This window comes from Diadema antillarum, unplaced genomic scaffold, assembly GCF_040938485.1.
Source record: "Diadema antillarum isolate AM-2024a unplaced genomic scaffold, OU_Dant_1.0 seq00000329_RagTag, whole genome shotgun sequence".
Lineage (NCBI taxonomy): Eukaryota > Metazoa > Echinodermata > Echinoidea > Diadematoida > Diadematidae > Diadema > Diadema antillarum.
In genome coordinates, this window is record NW_027271346.1 from 210,309 (window position 1) to 233,671 (window position 23,363).

The window sequence follows — 23,363 nt, forward strand, 5'->3', positions numbered from 1 at the left end:
GAAAATCTGCAGTTGCCATGGCAATGCATTTGATACTGATACATTTACCTTTGAGAGCGGTCACTCATGCCAAATTAGGGGTCAATTGCTCAAAAAATGAGAGTAGTTCGATCCACAAGATTTTTTGCAACGGACCGACCGCCCAACAGACCAATCACCTGACCAACTGACCGCCCGACCAACAAACCACCCGCCATTAAAGTTATTCCTACATGTATATACCCCCACACACACTACGTATGTGTGGGTGGGGGTATAATTATCAATATTCTATGACCTATATACATACCAATGTGTGATTGGTCAAAATGCTGTCACGTGACTATGGTCACAAGGATGAGAAGCGTTATATTTCTATAGCATGACGTAAATTATTCAAATTCATGAAATTCTTCCGTCGAGATGTTTTCATTGCAACTGATTGACAAATTGCCCTACATCAAGAGTTGATGTAGGGCAATTTGTCAATCAGTTGCAATGACGTAAATTACGTGCAACCTTGGAATATAACAGCAACTTCATTACACAAATAGAGTTAGATCTGGAGGGATGACATAATAAAAAACAGTTATGTTGCGCACAACTTCCACAGAGACAGACGCTTTGCACACACCAATGCAATCGTGACCAGTCAACCATGTACCACTACAGTAGTACAGTGCGCTAACAGTATGAGCATCACACAGTCATGACACACGCTACATAAAACAAGCGCGAATTACGAAATTGCAACAGATTTCTTTTCGTCAAACTGGTATGGCAGTCACTTTGATGAGCAGCTGCGCTTCACTTGAGAGAAAAAGAATTGGAGAATGTCCTGGAAGCTATAGAGCCTACTACTCCAGTTATGCAGCTGTCATTTGTATGACACACCTCTTGACCCCCGGGATAGGTGCGTCAAAGTACCAATGTGCGTCATACCATTTAGGTACCATAACGTACCCTCCGTCACAAAAAGTGACACACCTCTATGAGACATTGACACATTAAAGGGATCTGGATCTGGATCTGGATGAATACGCTGAAAAACTCTGGATAGAGTATCACTCAGCACTGTGGTGTGATGTGCAGCTAATCACAACGGAGGTGACGCTGGAGCGCTTCTTTGAATGTGTCAAATTTATGAATCTGCTTTATGTTACTCGGCAGATTATTCCAATCCTTCGCTGTTCTATGGAAGAAGGAGTTGGCGAGAGCAGTTGAGGAACCGTATAAAGTAGAGTAATTATCCGGATGATAACTTCGGGTTGTCATACCTTGCCACTTGTAATCATTACAGATGAATCTGGCTGCTCTATTTTGTACTGCTTGAATCTTGGAGATGTTACGTTGAGTGAAGGGGTCCCATACTGTACAGCAATACTCCAAGTGGGGATGCACTAGGCTCTTGTATGCTTGTAATTTAACATTTCTCGGTGCAATATGTAGATTACGACGGAGAAAGCCAATCATGCTGCTTGCTCTGGCTGTAGTTATATCAATATGTCTATTCCATTTTAAATTGTCTGATAAGACAACTCCTAGGTATTTGTGACTGGACACTGTTTCTATCTGGTGACCGGCTAAGGTGTACGTGTGATGAATGGGACGAGACTTCCTTGTGAAGCGCATAACGTTGCATTTGTCCAGCTTGTATTTCATTTGCCATTTTTTTCCCAAGCCTCTTAAAGGTACGTAGATCTTGTTGAAGTATGACACAATCTTTATGTGTCTTAATGGGACGGTAAAACTACACAATCGTCTGCGAATAGGCAGACGTTGGATGAAACTTGATCAGGGAGATTATTAATATATGATAAGAAAAGCAATGGGCCCAGAACAGTGCCTTGGGGACTCCTGAAGAAACATGAACGGGTCTTGAGGATGACCCTTGGACTACAACTGTTTGTTCCCTTTCTGTGAGAAATTGTGAAATCCATGAAAGTAATGAGCCCTGGATTCCAAGATACTTGAGGCGATGAAGGAGCCTCTGATGTGGTACAGTATCAAACGCTTTTGCAAAGTCTAACACAACAGCGTCAACTTGCTTAATGGTTTCGACAGAGGAGAAAATATGATGAATTGTTGTAATCAGTTGGGACTCACACGACCGTCTGGATCTGAATCCATGTTGTGTGTTACTGAGGATATTGTTATCCTCCAGATGGCTCATAATGTGGCGATAAATGATATGTTCTAAGACTTTGCAGCAGGTGGATGTGAGGGATACCGGCCCTGTAGTTGGCTGGGTCGGATCTACTACCCATTCTTATACAGAGCATTTATATTAGCTTGTCTCCAATCTCGGGGGTAGCGTGCCAGTCCGAAGACTTTGCGTAAATATGACTTGCAATATAGGTGCTACTTGTGCAGCACATAACTTGAGAAATTTGGGAGAAATGCCGTCTGGGCCAGAAGCTTTATTCACATCTAAGTTCTTAAGAAGTTTCATAATACCTTCTGTAGAAATAATCAAATCTGATATTGTTGGGATTTGTCTCTGTCCCATATGAGGAATATTAATCAAATCTTCTTTAGTGAAAACTGATTGATATTGATCACTTAAGGACTTCAGCTTTTTCACGAGCTGTATCGGCTAGTTTTCCCTTGGAGTCATAAAAGCCGATATACCATTTGTATCACGCCTCTTTTGCTTAATAAAAGACCAAAATTTCTTGGGGTTAGAAGTGAGTGACGTCAAAAAACTGTTGTTCCTAAAAAATGTTGTTTCAGCTTTTCGAAGTTCTTTTTGGACTTGCTTACCGAAGCTGCCTATAACGGCACCAGTTCCGATGGGATCCCATCTGTTTTGGCACTATAAAACGCCCTATTTTTCTTCTAATCAATCGCTTGAGGGTTCCGTTTATCCAAGGAAGATTTAAATCGAGTACTCTTATACCTTGAAGGAACATTTGAATCAACACTGCTATAAATAGCTTCCTTAAATGCGTTCCAGTTCTCCTCCACTGTCTTATGTGCATAGTTGGCCTGGAAAACTTGAAAGAAATTTTCCATATCCTTTCTGAGATTAAATGTATCTGCTTTATCCCATAAATAAATCTTTCTACGTTTTGCTTTATGGAGAAACTGGGCGTAAAGAAATTTCTGCTATCATATTGAAATGATCAGATATTCCTGCTTTTGTCACAATTGGTGCAAAACAGCCAGGGTTTGTTACGAGAAGTAGGTCCAAGATATTTCTAACATTGCCTGATCTCGTCTTCTGGTTGTGATTGGGTTCGTAAGCCAATTGAGTGAGTGAGAAATCGTGGATTAAATCGAGAAGCTCTGTGGTCAGTTCCTGGGGGTACACGCAGTGGTGTTCAGGCTTTCTACACAGATTGGACCAATCAATGTCTGGGACATTAAAGTCACCTCCTACCCATACTATAGGGTTTTTACTGAAATCTATCCTAGACAAGGATTCCCTGAGTTTCTTGATAGGGTCTGAACCCTTACTCGGTGGGCGATAAAAACACCCAATGTGGATTTGTTTGGAGTTCACCATCTGCAGTGAAATCCATATCAGTTCACAATCTACATCCAAAGAGATTAAATGAGTGGAGATGAGATCATTCCTTACTGCTATAAATACTCCTCCTGCTTTTCCCCTCTCTCTGTCTTTCCTGTACACTGTATAATTCTCCGGAAAACACTCACTATTCTTTATGCTTGGGTTTAACCAAGACTCAGTGCCAACAATGATATGGGGGTCTGAAGAGTGCGGGAACGCAAACCCATAGAGCAATGTGGATTGAGTAAAAGCATTAACATTAGTAGAACACATCAGTGAATGTTTGAGGAAAATCGGACAATCAATGCAAAAGTTAGGAATTTTTAAAGTTTTGGCGTTGGAACCGCTGGATGAGGAGACTACTAGAAGTTATGACGTATGACGTGGACAATAATATAAAAAAAATATAAAAGGAATTCCACAAAAATTCACTTTTCTAGCAAAATGAAAGAATGCTTGACTAACCGCTTTCAGAAAGCAGTGGGAATAAGTGCTACCCCTAACATATGTCAGTATCAAGTTGATGGAATGTGTAATATTTATGAAAAATGAATTTTTATTGAACTCCCTTTATATTTTCTTTATATTGTAGTCCACTCATACGTCATAACCTCTAGTAGTCTCCTTACCCAGCAGTTCCAACACCAAAACTTTAAAAATTCATAACTTTTGCATCGATTGCCCGATTTCCTCAAACTTTCACTGATGTGTTTCTACTAATGTTACTGCTTTCACTCAATCCACATTGCTCTTTGGGTTTGCGTTCCCTTTGACCATGCAAAATGGTGACGCACCTCTTCGTGAAAATGACTGACCCTTGACGCACATGTTATTCACGGTACGTACCAGACTGGAATGCTGCAGAGCTCTGAATGATCATGTCCCAGTGCAGTGGGCTAGTTTTCGTTTTTGTACGCGAGCGCTGTAGCCTGGCGCGCTTCCCGACGGCTAGTTTTCGTTTTTCATGCGAGCGCTATATATTATTAAACCTAGGGTATGGCGCACTTCCCGACGGCTAGTTTTCGTTTTGCACCCTAGCCTAGACTATATGGCTCGTTTCACGGCGTGTAAGTTTGCATTTTTTTGTTTGTTTGTTTGTTGATGTGTGCTTGTTTGTTTTACTTTTGTTTGTTTCTGTTGCCTGTAGGCGTGGATTAAAGATTGAAATTTGATTTCATTCGTATTTATTCATATCTATTTAAGCACGGTAAAAAGCCCATCTTAGATACGTGGCTGAATTACAATGGGGGCCGCGTGTATGCATATTAAAAAAAGCAATTAAATAGAATATACGTATATGAATACAAAATAATATCAAAGAATAAAATGCAAAACATGGGAAATAAAATGCATAAAGTATTAAGAATATTAAAGATACAAGGTAATTGTAAAATATTTCAATGTCCAAACAGTAGGCCTACTTTCTGAATATTATTCAGAAATTTGTATCAACATTTATCTATAAATACAAGATAAATTAATATTAGTTGCAGTGGCGTAGACAGGTCCTTAACCCCGGGGGGGGGGGGGGGGGGGGGTGATTTCCCTATAACTGGGTCGTATATATATCTATATCTATACTATATATATATATATATATATATATATATAGTATACATATATGTAAACTCGGTCATATTGTAACTTTTATAATAATTTGATAATCATTTAAATACTATTGTTTGATTTTTGAACTGGCATGCAATATTACTATTTAATATAGTTTTTGTTCGATCTTTCGATCGGGGGGGGGGGGGGGGGGGGTTGAATGTACACACCATCCCCCCAGCTGAAATTCTGGGGGATGCATTCCCCCATCCCCCCTGCTATCTATATGCCCCTGACTAGTTGGCAATAAGAAATCGAATTTTTGAGATATGAACAAAAATGCATACGAAAAATAGCAATGAAATATAATATGAATACAAAGTATTAATATCAAAGAATATTTATATTAAGAAAATGCAAAACATATGAGAAATAAAATACATAAAGTATTTTAATAAAGATACAAGGTAATTGTAAATATTTAAATATCCAAACAGTAGGTCTAGGCACCTAGGCGTACTTTCTGAATATATTCAGAAATTTCTATCAACATTTTAAATATATTACAAGATTCCCAAATACTAGTTGAACAAATTAAGAAATCTAATTTTTGAGATATGAACAACAACAAAAATAAAAATGCGTAGGAAAAAACCACTTCAACTTCGAATGACTTCGAATTTCTCAAAACTGTTCCCTAGTTCATGGACATCCCATAGAAACGCGTGTTTTGATATACACATTGCTATGGCATGTCCTTGAACTATCTAGTTTCGCGAAACTACGGCCTGGCCACAGTAATTTTTTCCGTAACCCTTCCCCGATTCGAAAACAGCTTGATTGAAGCCCCTGCCTATTTAAACAAGAACCTTATTAAACCCTAAGTTAGGTACATGGTTTATATGGCTAGTGTTTAAATAGAATTTACTATCTTAAGTTAATATAGGTTTTAATAGACTCTCAGTAGTTCCATAATCGTTTGTATGTGTCGATCGGCAGGTTAAGGTTACGGAAAAAATAATTGCGGCCTGGCCTCTGCCACGCCTCGTCTTCTGTATACGTATACATATGTACGCCTGTACTGTATACATGTACCACATGGTCCACATCACGCACGTGGTTTTGCCGCAGATTCCACGGTCGACGGTCGATGCTACACTACAGTGAGAGCGATTGAAGGATAGCGAGCTTCGCGATGCCGCGAAGTGTATGTGATGATTTTAATCACAAATCGTGTTTGGTAGTGTGGTTTTGGAGCAAATTTGTGCTCAAACTTTCTGAAAAGACCTTCAGTCTGACATCAGATAGAAAAAGAAGACATACGAGAATGAAGTGAATATCAGTATGATATAATAAAACTGAATGAAAATTGTGTCATTTTCGCGTTTTCAGGAGCCGGTGAATTCGGCCGGCTCGCGATCGTGAGTTTGTTTTATTCTGTTACGGAGGGATACCATGCAAGAAGCCTCGCAAAATTACATGACGGTCCTATTAACAAACCTTTTGACACACTCTGGTTAAATGACCGACTATGACGCACATATGGGTCAGTATTGTGACAGACATTTTGCTCCCATGACGGTACCACGCGTCATCAAATTGGTGGTACTTGACGCGACCATGACGCACCTTTCCCAGGGGTCAAGAGGTGCGTCATACAAATGACAGCTGCATTAATGCTAGACAGTCGTGACAGGGAAGCCAAAGAGTTTCCCATTACATTACCAGCACCTGAACTGAGCAAGTTTCTTAGAGATACTGCTACTAATAGTTCTATTCATGCTACTAGCCCAAGACCTGGACCAGGGCCAGGTCCGTAGTCTGCAGCTCTTGTATCAGTGACCGCAGAAAGAAGAGATTAGGCCCTACATTGTCAGAAAGTTCACATCATCATACATCACCACAAACAAATGTTATCTCAACAAGCTTGCTTTAGACCAAAAGCAGCAGTTGTAGATCTAGTCTTCTACAATTTTTACAACTGTCAATACAAAATCTAGCTCTACTGCTACGAAACTAGGCCCAACGTACAACTGAATAGCGAGTGTTCTAGGAATGTGAATACAGGCGATGATATTGCATCTGCCGTGCTCCCCTCCAAGGAAGAACCTGAAAGCCATCGTAGTTAGATCTAGGTATGGCTTGATTGAATACCACTAGCACGATGTTCTCATGCGCTTTCATGAATTTGACTGTGTGGAGTGGGGTTGAAAAAGTAGAAGTCATTTTGCTTTATATACAGCAGTTCATTTCTTGTACTGTAGGTCATACGTATAACATAACAGATATTGACTTCTTTTCCTTTGCTGGAATATAACATTTCATTTCCCTTGGGAAGTTATATTTTTGTCTCAGAATACTATATTTTTCCTCAGCGCTATGTGCTTCGGAAAAATATAACAATCTTCACCAAAAATATATCTTCCTGCAAGGATCTCAATTGTTATATTCCACCTCTGGTACGTCAATATCTGTATACTAGCAAGATAAGATGGTGAATACTGATCCCACTAATCTGCAGTATGATAAATTCTTACCCGAGACTCTATATAGCAAAAGAGCACAGATCCTAGCAAACGCTACTAGAAAACATGGGTGGTGGTGGTGGAATGAGACTTAATGTTATGAGCTCCAGCCTCAGCTGGAAGGTCCTGTGTGAGATTCAGGGTTCATACACTTCCACATTTTCAAAATTCCCAGACTTTCCATGACTTTCCAGAGCAGAAAATGTAAATTTCCATGACCATTTTACACGATGTACACATCTTATTCTAAAGTGTGTAAAAATACATCATCATAATACTAGGAAGCAAAACACAAAACAAGTGTGTATACTCGGTTATACGTACACACTTATGCTTTGTTCTGAAAGCAGCTCCTTAAAGGGGAATTTTCCCCACACAACAATATGGATTAGGTGAGTGGAAAACAATTTTAGAAACCCAACAGTAAAATGCTGAGCAAATTTTGATAACCTGTTAACAAGAATTATGCAAAATTGTGTATGTTGCCCTCTTTGGACGGAACTATGTTTTCTTCCATGTTTTCTTCTAAACGCGATAAAACACAGGAATGCCTTCTGATGTTCCTACTAAATTATTGAACATAATCATTCGATTTTCCTTTTCACGAGATATGCATGCGTGATATTAGGTCAGACCACAGCACAACGAGAAAAAAAACGCATTCAAAAACTTTTCATGTAGCGACACTTGTGGCCAAAAATGGACAATTGGAATGTGTGTGCAACTAATCATTATATCCTTTACATTTTTAGTTCCGACTTCCAGTTCTTTTGCTGGTTAGCAAATATGAGTGTGGATGATTAAAGCCGAAATAATTAATGAAATCATTGCAATCTCGTCGGGTGACAGTAGCGTAAAAATAGTTGAATAGCACATGTTAACCTATTACACTTAATCGGTGTTCAGAAAAAGAAACAAATGCATCTAACAGTTCAAGAATGGATGTACAAAACGCGAAGAGATTTTCGGAAGAAAATAAAGAACGCATTTTTAATCCCGTCGGGCGCAACGATCATACATTGTATAGAATTACAGCCGAAATGATTCATGAAATCATCGAATTCCCGCTGGGCACCAACAGTGTAAAAAACCTCGCAAGTTAACGGTAAACAACGCATGTATGTTACTCTGAAATCATCGCGATCTCGCCAGGTGACAGTAGCGTAAAAAAAAATTGAATAACACATGTTAACCTAAATCAGAAAAAGAAACAAACGCATTTATTAGTTTGAATAGATCTGGATTTGTCCATTATCATTTAACAAATGATAAGTTAAATACGAGTGTGTATGATTAAAGCCGAAATAATTTATGAAATCATCGCGATCTCGCCGGGTGACAGTAGCGTAAAAATACATGCAGTTGAATAACGCATGTTAACCTCTTATACTTAATCGGTGTTCAGAAAGAGAAACAAACACATCTAACAGTTCAAGAACGGATGTACAAAAAGGCGAAGAGATTTTCGGAAGAAAATAAAGAACGCCTTTTTAATCCCTTTGGGCGCAACGATCATACATTGTATAAAATTACAGCTGAAATGATTCATGAAATCATCGAATTCCCACTGAGCACCAACAGTGTAAAATACCTCGCAAGTTACGGTAAAGAACGCATGTATGCTACTCTATTTGCGCTGGTGTTAAAAACTTAACAAACTCATTTTATACAATCTGATTTTGTGCATTATCATTTTACACTGTATTTCACAAACGAAAAAAAAAATTCTTTCAAAATGGTTCAACACAAGAGGAAGAGATAGGTGTAGAAAGAATCACGAAAATAATATAGGCCTATACTTCTCAAGAACATAATGTGCAAATATTATGCGAAGAGATTTTTGGAAGAAAAATAAAGAATTAGCTCATTTCAACCCCTACGTACTTTTTCGTCTAATTCACAATGATTTCCCTTTATTCTCTCAACAATAATGATCCATAGTTGTGTAATAACAACGCAAAGGATGTTCTTAACTTTCATTGATGGGTATATGACGTCGTGCTTATGTTTTTCTTTGTTTTTGATGCGTACGATTATAATGAGGTACCGGTTATAACGAGGTAATATCGCCGGTCCCATGGATCTCGTTATAACAGGGTTTCACTGTACGTACATGTACCTACAAAAAGGCAGACTTGCGGAAAACAACCATAGGCCGGTCGCACTGCAGCGAAGTAGCACTAGCTAGCTAGAGCTCGCATGCGCAGCCTAAACGCAGACTTGCGATAATTGCGCCTTTGGAAATAAGCAACCACTAGGTTGCGATATCGTCCGTCGAGTAAGCTAAGCAGACACGATTTCTTGAGAGGTTCAAGAACACATGAGGGGCATATGATGCAAAATCATTTACATTGAAATGATTGTGTTGTCAATGTCAATATTCTGAGGTAAAATGCTTTAATTCAAATTCTATATCAAAATCAAAGCACTATCTCGATCCAAAAGTAATCATACATTCGTGTTATAAGATGACTGACGCTTCGATCATGCACGCAATTAATGCCAATCACATCACCAGCAGCGCTCATGTCACACATACGTGTATGTGTACACAAAGGCACCACGGCACCTTACACCACTGCAAGTCGATAGTCATACACACAAGTACACGTGCACATGCACATGAAGGACGCAATAGACACAATATCTGCGTGGAGTTTATTACGAAAATGGTCTTAATACGAGAAACCACAAATTTGACAAACTATTTTTCCTTTGTTGATAAGAGAAATCAAATACAGTTGAACCTCTCGTATCCGGACAAGTCGGGACCGGGGCTCATCCGGATAAGGGATTTGGCCGGATATGGGAGACTCAATGCTTTATACATGTACATATACATACACATGTACTGATGTAGCCCATTGTAGTACCACATGTATTAATGTGTATACTGCAACCTTTTCATTGTTACACTCAGTAACAGACCCCAAAATAGAGGTTCGTGTTTGCAAGAATGAAATCACTTTCTTTAATAAATTCTTGGGATGATTTACCTAAATAATTATTAAGAAATGTATCAAGCAGATCTTGAAAATAAACAGTACGAGTCTACGAAACTACACTTCAAAATTCGATCATCACGGCTCGGCAAAGTCGACTGTAGGTCGCCATTGTTAGATGGTCTCCCTCTCTTTCTTTGGGTGTGTACTGTGTGTGAACAATTTTGAGTGTTCAATATCATTCTTTGCTCAGCCAATGACTCGAAACAATGCATGTCTATCTAGTCATATCGACGGCTGTGTATGGACCTATATGTGGCAATGCGATATGAGAGGACTCGAGCGCATAATCTGTCCATGTTCTTGCGCTGATTTGGGGATGTTTGGGGATGTTAAAATGTCTGAAGGTAAGCAATTTGGAAGGAAATTTGATGTAATGTATGTAAATCATGTTGGAAGTAACATGTAATTCATGTGTGTTTGTGTAGGAGTTCTCAAGGAGTTGGGAATCCCCCTTTCCTCCCGTAATTATTTTTAAAAAAATCACGGCGAGATTGCGTCCGTATAATAGAGAGATCCGGATAAAGGGAGGCCGGATAAGAGAGGTTCAACTGTACCATTTTAACAAATATCTTCAGTTGAAAAATGATTTTCCCTGGCTTTCCAGAAGAAATAGATGGATTCCCTGAATTTCCCTGACTTTTTGCTTCTGGAAAAAGTATTTTTAAATTCCCTGACTTTCCAGAAATTCCCTGACGCGTACGAGCCCTGGGGATTGCATGGGCATGATGCACAGAGGGCTGCAAAACAGAGTGGAGCTTCATGTGAAACTGCATCTTTCAGATAGTGTCAGGAAATACAGGAGTTCAGAGATGTTTGAAAGGCTGCCTGCTAAGCTGATCTATGGAGGCACAGTTAAAGACGTCCATGAGGTGCTGGGGGACATCATGGACCAGAATACTCAGTAATGAGTATCTTATTCAAATTCATGAAATTCTTCTGTCGAGGTGCTTTTATTTCAACTGATTGACAAATTGCCTGACATGGATGTAAATAAGCACTGAATTGATCAGTGTTTTAGTAGTAGCCATGATAAAAAAAAACATGTGCGTACGTACTCGAGCAGGATTCGAACCTAAACTCCTTGACGGAAGAAATTTATGAATTTGAATGATTATGCAGTACCCGCTGCATGCTATAAGGATTAGAACCAACACTTGTTGTCGGGTGGAAGCTCGGTGGTCTAGTGGAGATGACGCCTGTCCGGATTTTGGCAGTGTACGCTTATTTGAAACCCACTATACAATATACTAGCACACAACACTTATGGCAAGGTCGTATACTATTGTACTTTCTCAGGCATAGATTCCTTCCTTAAGTTTAGGGAACATTACATACTGTGTATACCAAGCAAAGTATGTGACGTACTGTTGATGTCCATCTGTCAGAACTGCCACAATTGCTCAATCAATGAAATCAACAGTTTACATGGTCTGCCAAAATGGCACACCTGTCATGATTCATAGTACATATCATGGAAAGATGACAGTCTGAGGGAGGACAAACAAGGGGAATAGGCTGAAGCAAATTTGTCTTTTTCTTGGCATTTTTCACCAGTACGTGCAAAAGCCCTAAGAGATGAGATGGTAGGTTGAAATAGCATTTTCAATACAATGGACTCAATAATTTAGAGGCATTTATTATATGTGAATCGTTAAAACGCACAATATTTACATGACAAATTCTGTACACGCCCTAAATGCCTCGTTTTCTCGAGCAAGAAAAGGAAGAAAGTGTGAGGAAACAAAAAGTGGGTTCAGATGGGTCCCCATTTCTGACCATGATGCACTGGAATGTGTTTTAATATATCACAATCCTTACCAAAGGAAGCTTGATGATGCCTGCTACATGTGAGACTTGCACCCTAGAGAAGGGCTCAATGATGCGGCAGAGGTTAAGCTCCAGCAAGTTGTCATACAATGATGCCAAGTGGGCGTTGATGATGGGGTCCTCCTGTAACTCCTTTGGATACTTCTGGAGCGTCTAGTGTGACACAGAAATAAAATATGATTGAAACGTAGATTTTAATTACAAACACTGAAAGAGTAGGATGTAGATAAAAGGGCCACCTTACAATCCAGGCTCTTGTGTGGGATATACAATTGAATTAACTTTGTTTATATCAATGTAAAAGGATATCATTACTAAAATCTGATCACTTTTATTAATTTTTTTCAAGATGAAGAAAATATTAATTTCAGCAATTCAACCCCCTACTCAAGATGATAACCCTTTCAAGGGGTCAAATAAGACCACCATTAACAATCACTTACCACCACAATGTATATTTTGACAGTAAGGAAGCTTTATATAGAGGTGTTGTGTGATTTCTCCACACAAACTGACTGGGATCATGGAAATAAAATAAACAGTTTTAGGCATTGGGAGTTTGCCCTTGGGACTGCCACTGTCATTTGAATAATTTTGTATTCCTTGCCTAGGCATGACATCTGTCCACAGCCAAGTTTCCATTAAATTGTATCCCTAGTTTTAAAGAATACCAGTAAGTTTGGTTTTAATGTATCTACTCACAGCATTTCAGGTTTTAAACCTACAGATATAACTAGAAATATCTAATGGTCATGGATACCCCTGTTCCTGCAGCTCAGTCTTCTATGAAAAAGAACTGAACCAGGGTTTGATAGTATAAAGTGCGATTTGTGTGTGTGTGTGTGTGTGTGTGTGTGTGTGTATGTGTGTGTGGGGGGAGGTGTAGCTTAAATGCTTCAGTTTGATACAACTAGAACCATCACTCAATGTGATTAATACCCCCATCTAACACTGAGGAAGTTAGCTAAACCAGCAATTACTTTGTATGCTTTTTATTGAAAAAAAGATTGTTACCAAGGCAATGTATTATTCAACATTGAATGAACATATATTTTGCTCACTGATAATCACATGTGGCATATCTCAAGTCAAGTGCTCAAATCCCGAGTAAAATGAATAAATTAGCAATTTCAATGATTTTCAATAAAAATGCTGTTACCCTGGCAACAAAATGATATAATATACTTCATCAATATCAATCAATAATAATTAACACATACAAAAAGCTTGCACAACTTTATGAGAGATATTAACTGAAACCACAGTATTTTAGTATGATTTTCATTCAAAATATGCTGTGGGGCAATTCCATAAATTCGGACATACATTTTGGACACATTATTAAGCTGCCATAGACACAACGATTGAGAATATGTGTGGCACTCCGACAAAATGAGTCATAAGTCGCACGGGGAGTTTTCCCATTATGAGCCAAAAATGAAGGGGAAGCACTACTCGGGTCAAAAATTTTTATGACGGATTCTGATTCCTTGATGTTTTATCTATTTGTACAGAAAATTTCAGCGTGTAAGAATAAGTACAAGTGTTCCAAATCGCAGTTTTTCTGAGACAATTTTTTTTTCGGTTAAATTTTTTTCGAACGCTTGCCTTTGCGTTGCGTTTCGCACCTATTGTTCTTGCCCGATCGAGACTCCGCCTCCATTGCTAGGGCGTATGCTAATGAAGCACTGCTCTTGACCCCATTGAAGACAAAACAAAGCATGGTGCGCACAGTGGCGTTGGTGGCGGCGAGGGCTTTAGAATTACGCAGTAACAGTGAGCTGACCAAGGCTATCGATTGCATGACCAGCGAGTTGCGTTTGATACATGCACCACATTTCATGAAGTGCTGATTGATGTGACGCACAAATGGCGCTGAAAAAATTAATTCCAACGAACGATCACACAAAATCTATGACACTTTATCAATGAGCTAGTCATGATCACATATCGAACTTGAAACCTCTCTATGCGCGTGTGTATTTTTTACAACGGTTATTGGCCTCATGAATGAATTCATTCAAATAATTATAACTTTTGTTCCCTTGTATGTGACATGCTGTTTAAAGTTCATCTTTGGAGATATAGTAGGGCCTAAGTTGTCAATTATTCTTGTTTTTTGATAAAATCGACAATTTGTGTGATAATTTGCCAAATGTATGTAATGCGTAATGTTATTTCCCTGGTTAATAACACTTATTGCCCTATTTTCTTATGATGGTTTGGGCCGCGACGGCATGGAGAGAAATCGGAAGACAAACATTATTAATGCCCAAATAGCTCGTGTCCCCTTTGGAGGATATTCTGACTCTTGTCATCTGTGTATTTTTTAGAAGTAGTGAGACAGTGACAGAAAGCTGTGTCGCTACTCAAAAGTGTGCTTCTTCATTTTGTTTTTTTTTATCAGAATGTTTGTAATGATAGCTGTTTGTCGTGAATTATACGTGTAGCTGACATGTGAGAGGTCAAGTCTGCAAAGAATTTGGCTAACAGCTTTGCAAAGTAGCAGTGCTAATTGCCTATTGAATTGTGTATTCTGAGGAATTCTGAATGAAAGAACTCGGGATGACACTGTTCACGCCTTGTATCCGGGTAAACCCCGCATCAACGAAGCCTTGAACAACAAGGAAAAGTAGAAATTACGCGGTGCGTAATATATGTCCCCGCCGGAAGTAGCATTTAGTAGCAAAAAGTACAATGTAAGTAAAAAATCAAGGTCAAAGGTCAAAGAGGTCAAAGGTCAAAATTCTGTGTACAAGTTTTGAAGCCCTCACCTAGTGCCATCACATAAAGCAAACGGAATCAAAATCAGGTTAGAAATGGCGAAGGAGAAGCATTTTGTAGCCAATGTACAATATAGGTCAAAAATCAAGGTCAAAGGTCAAAGAAGTCAAAGGTCAAAATTCTGTGTAGAAGTTTTGAAGCCCTCACCTAGTGCCATCACATAAAGCAAACGGAATCGAAATCGGGTTAGAAATGGCGGCGGAGTAGCATTTTGTAGCCAATGTACAATATAGGTCAAAAATCAAGGTCAAAGGTCAAAATTCTGTCTAAAAGTTTTGAAGCCCTCACCTGGTGCCATCACATAAAGCAAACGGAATCGAAATCGGGTTAGAAATGGCGAAGGAGTAGCATTTTGCAGCCAATGTACAATATAGGTAAAAAATCAAGGTCAAAGGTCAAAGAAGTCAAAGGTCAAAATTCTGTGTGGAAGTTTTGAAGCCCTCACCTAGTGCCATCACATAAAGCAAACAGAAGTGAAATTGGGTTAGAAATGGCAAAGGAGTAGCATTTTGTAGCAAAATGTACAATACAGGTCAAAAATCAAGGTCAAAGGTCAAAGAAGTCAAAGGTCAAAATTCTGTGTAGAAGTTTTGAAGCCCTCACCTAGTGCCATCACATAAAGCAAACAGAATCGAAATCGGGTTAGAAATGGCGGAGTAGCATTTTGTAGCCAATGTACAACACAGGTCAAAAATAAGGTCAAAGGTCAAAATTCTGTGTACAAATTTTGAAGCCCTCACCTAGTGCCATCATATAAAGCAAACGGAATCGAAATCGCGTTAGAAATGGCGAAGGAGTAGCATTTTCAAGCAAAATGTACAATATAGGTCAAAGGTCACAACTGAAATTCTGTGTAGAAGTTTCAAAGCTCCCATGTAGTGCTATCATATAAAGCAAACAGAATCAAAATTGGCTCGTAAATGACAGAGAAGTAGCAAATTGAACATTTTGATCACACACGGACACACAGACAGACAGACGGACGGACGGACAGACGGACGGACGGACACACAGACACACACACGTACGGAGCCCGTTTCATAGTCCCCTGCTCGAACTCATTCGGCGGGGACAATGAAAGGTAAACTTCCTGCTATCAAGGGGTGGATAATCACGCAACCAGTATTCTTTCTTCGCCATTGATAGCAGAATCAGTGACGTAATGGAGCAACAGTATTGGAGGATCGGCATTATGTCTGCTAATTTGTAAAAGAATTTTTCAGTACCCTTTTGTGTTCAGAACCACAGTCAGGGACGCTAACTTCTTTATTTCCTACAAACTATCGTTACTATCTTATAACTTGAATTTTATGAAAGGTTAAAAGTGATCGCGGAATCATTTCTTCTGCGTGACACCATGCTTTTACAATAGCATACCAAGCTAAAATCGTTTACCTGTATAGAAAGGGCGGGAATACACACTTATCGCAATCATCCGGATTTGAGAGTGACACACTCTACTATTTTTCTTCATCTTTCCCCCGACAAAGACCATGGTAATTCAAAACAAACAAACAAACAAACAAACCAACAAGCAGTTGCATTATATCAGAACGTACAGAATTTGTGCGTTTCATGTATGTATCTTCAGGTCATCTCTTGATACATGTATGAGTAGGCATTTGTTGTCCTTTTTTATAGTGTTTCCTAATAGAGGCCTTCAGCAAAAACCCAACACAACTTTTATTAAAGAGGGAAGGGAACTTAAATTTAAAGGGTGTGTACAGTTCTGGTCGAGGTGAGGATTTAGCTTTTAACGTTTTGCGAGTTATTCAGAAACCACTCTATGAGATGTCAAAGAGCATGCAATTCTAAGGGGTATCAAAAGTTTATTTGATGAAAATCGGTTTTGAAATGGCTGAGATATCCAAAAACAAGGTGAAACAAAGAGATCCTAATAAAAGGTGTGGCCTGTAGTCTTTTATTAATATCACTTTTTTGGATATCTCAGCCATTTGAAAACCAATTTTCATCAAATAAACGTTGAATCCTTCTTTAAAATACAGGCTCTTTCATATTTCATAAGAGGTTTCTCATTATCTCACTTAGGAATGTAAAAAACATGAATCCCCATCTCAACCAGTACTGTACAGCCCCTTTAAATACATAACATAGTTTACAGAAATCAGACATGTAAATAAGGCAGTCATATACATCCACATGGCCGATTGTAATCTCTTTAATAATTTGACTATTAAACATGATAGCCTGGATTTACGTCCTTTTTCTAATTTCTTGAACTTTGCCTCATTTTTCTTTCTTTTTTTTTTGAACAATTGCTCGCAACATTTAAAAATTGTAACACAGTCTGCTATCCCACAATATAATGTTCAGTTTGATTCGTCACTTATTGTTGGTCGGGTGACGCCAAATGTTGGAAACTCGAGCAATACATAGCATTTTGTTTGTTGGTTTTCGTCTCATCGCTCAAAAGAATTTTGACTACGATTACAGAGGTATCATCTACAAGACTTAACTTATGGTTTACAGAAGTGATCATCAATTCAGTAAGGATTAGTCAACAAGCCATGAATTCACTTTACTCATCATGTCTAATCGAACTACGACATTGTTGAGATAACTGCGCCTTTTTATTCTCATAGTTCAAACTAATTCTTGATATAATCAAAACAAATAATTCATTATATATTTTCTCAAAATACTCAAAAGATGGCAAAAGTCAAACTTTCTACCAAGAGTGCATACGGCAATCTTTTCTGGAATAAACAACTTTTCTAGAGCTATCAGTTCCCCCTTTGACGATGACTTCGATTGCGTTTTGAACTTGTACCGAACTACTTTTAAAACAGCTATTATCTTTACAGTTCGATTAATGAACCAGTCTTTTGAATTCACAACCAACATTCGTAATCGTAACCATACAGGAACATAATACTGTCAAAAACAGTTGAAAAATGTAAATGCTACAATGTATAATAAGCACGAAATAAATGAGTAACGATTATCTTCATACATTGTAATTCCTAAGGCGTGACAAATTTATTATCACGAGCGTTCGCCCACGTCCGGCATGCCTTCTTATCTGTTAAGTAGTTAGCTTGGCTTGAGCTTGGCATGCGCCAATGCCGTCCGCGTTCGGGAACGCCAGCTTAAAAGTCTTTTGTTTAGTGCCTTTGTTTCGAACACAATAGCGTCAACTTCACTGCACCCAATTGACCACGAAGCCATCGCTCCATGTAGCCAGCGTTCGGGAACGCCCGGATTAAGTCTTCCCTTTGTCTTGTGCTTAACACTTACACAGTTGATTTCATGGAAGCTTAAAAAACGGACAAACTAGCAAACAAATGAAACCACCAAAGGCATCACACTATTACGCGTTAGTAACGCTGTGATTACCTTAATTTGCGTCGATGAGAGGCGTAATAAAAAAGTATCCGAAATAGTATCTGAAATAGTATTTATTCCCCTTACATGATCGTGAGACCACTCTTGTAAGCAGCTTCTCAGGTGAAGCAAAATGTGTGTAATGAAGTGACAAGTGTATAAGAAAAGCATTCACAATAGCTAGGTAGATTGACGGAAACTTGACACCCATGGCCGTGCCAGCCAGGCAACAGGCTGGTGGAAATTTCCAGGAACTTCAAAGCAGGTTTGCCGCCAGGCAAAACCGCAGGGTAAAGGAATTTGCGTACGCGCTGAATGGGTCGTAAACATCGTGTCAATTGCATGGGGCCTGTGAACAGGGGCTATGTAGAGTATTAGTAACCCTGTGCTGTATAATACGTGCATGCTGATGGAGACATGTGCTGGAGTTGGCGAGAGCTAGCTGATGAGAGCTCCCTGCCTGAAACCTGGGAGGCACATACACATCTGGCTCTGCTAAAACTATGGAGCTATAGTACAGTAAACCTCGCTTAAGTCGACATCGCTTAAGTCGACATGATAAAAAAGTCCCAATTTTTGCCTTTGTTATTCCTTGAAAATTTCTTCGTCTTAGTCGACATTTATAAGTCGACAATTCGCGTAAGTCGACCTGATTTTTTTAGTGCCAACTGAGCTGAAATACGTGTTTATTCCTTCGTCTAAGTCGACATAATTTTTTTTTTTTCGCTCAAAATCTTATCGCCATTCTCTGAAAAAGAATTGTTTTCCCGCTCTCATTTGATTCGCTGCATTTCTAATCGGTAATTCGCTAGTGTACGGCGGCTTGTGCCGAAAGGGTGGGTTGGGTGGTGGCGCGTCGCGTTAATGGGAACACCACCCTTCGTCCAAAGCCCCCCCGGTTTTGCCGAAAGGGTGCGTTGGGAGCGTTGAGTCGCGTCGCGTTGACTGGAACCCCACCCTTCGTCCAAAGCCCCCCCCCGGTTTTGCCGAAAGGGTGCGTTGGTACTTTTTCTCAATGACATGTAATATTAAAAGACGAGTTTTGAATTCATATTTAACTTCAAACAACCATTTCAAAGAGGCTATCGTCCGGATCGGTTTACACTCTATTACCACTTGGTCTACAGCCAGTTGGTCTGGCACCATGGGGGAGGGGCGAGGGACCCTAAACTTTACCCTAATCTTATTTCATGTGTATGAACATCTGTTTTCTCCCTCCATGCAGGGTCAGAGGGTAGTCCTTAGTCGTAGAAAAAGGGCCCTTCCCCCCCCCCCAAAAAAAAAATAGCCCAGTTGGTCATATAGACGAAACGATGATTGGACCAAATGGTACCCGATTAGACCAGGAGGCTGGCTATTAGACCAAATGACAATAAGATCAATGGTTATTAGACTAAATGGGTGTAGACTAAATGATGATAGACAGAGGCTAGACCAACTGGGCAATGGACCAAAATTAATGATGTGTACACCAAATTTATATATTGGACAAATTTGGTTTTATTTTAGACCATTTGATGATTAGACGAAATGGAATTAGACCAACTCATAATAGACCAAATCGGTATTTGATGATATGAATTGGCGTTAGATGAAAAATAGACCAAATGGCTATTATTAGACGAATTGACTGTAGACCAAATAGTAATTAAACCAAATAACAATTAGACCAAACAGTAATTGGACAAAATGATGACTATAGACCAACTGGTTATTAGACCAACTGATATTAAACAGTCTATTAGACCAACTGGGTGTAGATCAAGTGGTAATAGAGTGTAAACCGATCTGGACGATAGCCTCTTTGAAATGGTTGTTTGAAGGTTAAATATAAATTCAAAACTCGTCGTTTAATATTACATGAGAAAAAGTACCAACGCACCCTTTCGGCAAAACCGGGGGGGGGGGGGGGGGGGGGGGGGAGGGGGGGGCTTTTGACGAAGGGTGGGGTTCCAGTCAACGTGACGTGACCCAACGCTCCCAACGCACCCTTTCGGCAAAACAGGGGGGGCTTTAGACGAAGGGTGGTGTTCCCATTAACGCGACGCGCCACCACCCAACCCACCCTTTCGGCACAAGCCGTGTAGGGCATACATTCATTTACATTGGAGAATTATATGTAGTTGCCTACCCAAAGCAGTTCACTTTCCTCCTTTTCTCCTGCTCGTTATTCTCAAAACACACAAACTTTGTACACATAAAGGTCCTAGTAGAAAATCATTATCAGAACATGAAATACACATCTAGGTGTTTCTGTTTATCCGAATATTTTAATGTTAATTATTCCGAAGCGTTAATAGAAACCTGGGCCCGTTTTTAGAAAATTAATCAAATGCAACTACATCATGTACATGTAATTAAATGCAACTGAAAATTAAATGCAGGTGTATCAAATCACAAGCAACTTTGCACATAAACGCAAGTGCGTTGCTGAAAAGGCTTGCGTTTGATAATCATATGAAACTAGAAAATAGTTGTACGAACCTGAAACTCAATTGCGTTGAAATGCAACTCTAAAAATCAAATGAAGTCCATCAAATCACGCGCAACGCTGTATTCAAACACAAGAGCGTTGCAGGGAAGACTTGTGGTTTTCGTAAGAAACTAGAAACTGCGTTTAAAAGCATCTCTTAACATCTACGGAGGTGCATTATTGTTGAAAAGTCTTGCATTATTTTGTTTGTTTTTTCGTACGCAAAATTAAAAATTAAACGCAGCTCTGAAAATCAAATGCAATTGCAAGTCCATGTGATCACGCAGAACGCTGGATAGACTTGCGTTTGATAATCGTACGAAACTTGACAATTGTAGGGATCTTCTTTAAAACTCAGTTGCGTTTCAACGCGATTCTAAAAATCAAATGCAAGTCCATCAAATCCCACGCGACGTTGTATTCAAACGCAAGAGCATTGCAGAGAAGGCATGCAGTTTTTGTACGAAATTATAAGAAACTGCGTTTAAACGCATCTCTAAACATCTACGGAAGTAAGTTATTGTTGAAAAGACCAGCATTATTTTTTACTTCGTACGCAAAATTAAAAATTAAACGAAACCCCAAAAATCAAATGCAAGTCCATCAAATCACACGGAACGCTGAAAAGAAGTCTTGCGTTTGATAATCATCCGACACTAGAAAATTGTAAGAAACTTAAACTCAATTGCGTTTAAACGCATTCTAAAAGTCAAATGCAAGTCCATCAAATCACAAGCAACGCTGTATTTAAAATGCAAGAGCGTTGCAGAAAAGACTTGCGGTTTTTGTACGAAACTAGAAACTGCATTTAAATGCATAAAACTCTATACCGAAGCGTGTTGTTGTTGAAAAGCGTATCAGGACAACTCCCCCGGAGGACTAGTCCCCCAGGGACTACTCCCACCTGACAGCTCCCCCGGAGGACCACTCCCCCGGAGGACGTCTCCCCCGGAGGACTACTCCCCCGGAGGACGTCTCCCCTGGAGGACTACTCCCCCGGAGGACGTCTCCCCGGGGGACAACTGCCCCGGGGGACAACTGCCCCGGGGACAACTGCCCCGGGGGACAACTGCCCCGGGGACTACTCCCCCGGGGGACAACTCCCCCGGGGGACAACTCCCCCGGGGGACAACTCCCCCGGGGGACAACTCCCCCGGGGGACAACTGCTATTCACTTCCCAAAATGCATGTGGAGTCGCAATCATTTGTAAACTGTCTGAAGTGCTCGATTTCTCTCACTCGTTTTTGCCACGTGATTTATTTTTAACTGGCGAGAACGATGTGGAATTCTGGCCTCCACCGTGAATTGTGCACTTGCCAGGCGCAAATTGTTCTTTTCATAGGTGAAGCCGTGTGCGGAAAGCACGTGGTTGGGATAATCCTTGCGTTCCTAAAGCGGAAAGGAACGCCATGAATGCGACTTGTGAGCAAGCCCGTTCTGTTGCGTCCAAGGAACGCCCTCCTTAGGCTGATGAATAGAGGGATAAAGCCCCCCTATTCTGCACGCAGGAGGAATAGGGGCGTCCCCTAACAAAAGGAGGAACGCGAGCATTCCCCATGCGGCCGAACGCTCGTGATAATAAATCTGTCACGCCTATTAAAGTGATGTCGCTACGAAAATGACACATGGTTTGACTACTGCTTCAAGCAAATAAAAGTAAAAAGGAATGGGATATACTTCTAATGACAATACCACGCCGTACGATGCATTCCACTGTATTCGGTAACGTTTGGTTACGTTTCTGTGAGCTCTATGTACGGAAAATAAAAGGCAGATTGATGCTAATAACATGCTTACACACGTCTTCAAAATGTTTTTTGAAATACACCGTGTACAATGTAATGTTTTATAGTATATGGTCTAAAACTTTGAATTTGCGAGTCCTTTATAAAGTTATAAGGGTTATTACATTATCAAGTAAAAAGGATTTAAGGATTCAGATTTGCTCAGAAGACTAACAATGCTATATATGGCGATCATTCGCAACAGAGACAATCCGCTTCAATAGATATACAATATAATTCTGTTTCCATAAATTGAAAGAGAAACGTAAAGTCAACTTTTTAACTTCATTTAGCCTTCTCACCAATTGAACTTGATTTGATTTGCCATGCATGATATCGCTGTGTGTTCTAGTAATTCTATCAAATTATTTAATTGGCGTGCTTGTTTTATTTTGCAGAATATTACAGGTAAGTATTATTCATTGAAGTTCAGAATGTTTGTACATATGGCGTGTTCGTTGTTTTGTATTTTCATTTTTATAATATATCATGTGTCCATTATCTGATTCTGACCATGAAAATATGGCGACTGTTTAAATGCGGAGTATGTATTGGAAAACTAATGTCTTCTGCCAGTA

General features: G+C 39.6%; 1 protein-coding gene across 1 annotated transcript in view; it reads right to left on the reverse strand.

Annotated features, from left to right (window-relative positions):
• Positions 1-23,363, reverse strand: part of LOC139730716 (26S proteasome non-ATPase regulatory subunit 11B-like) — a 286,575-nt gene that overhangs the window by 32,290 nt on the left and 230,922 nt on the right. Inside the window, exon 9 of the mRNA XM_071641582.1 lies at positions 12,390-12,551. Within this exon, the coding sequence (XP_071497683.1) occupies positions 12,390-12,551 (162 nt within the window). The remainder of the gene's footprint in view (positions 1-12,389; positions 12,552-23,363) is intronic.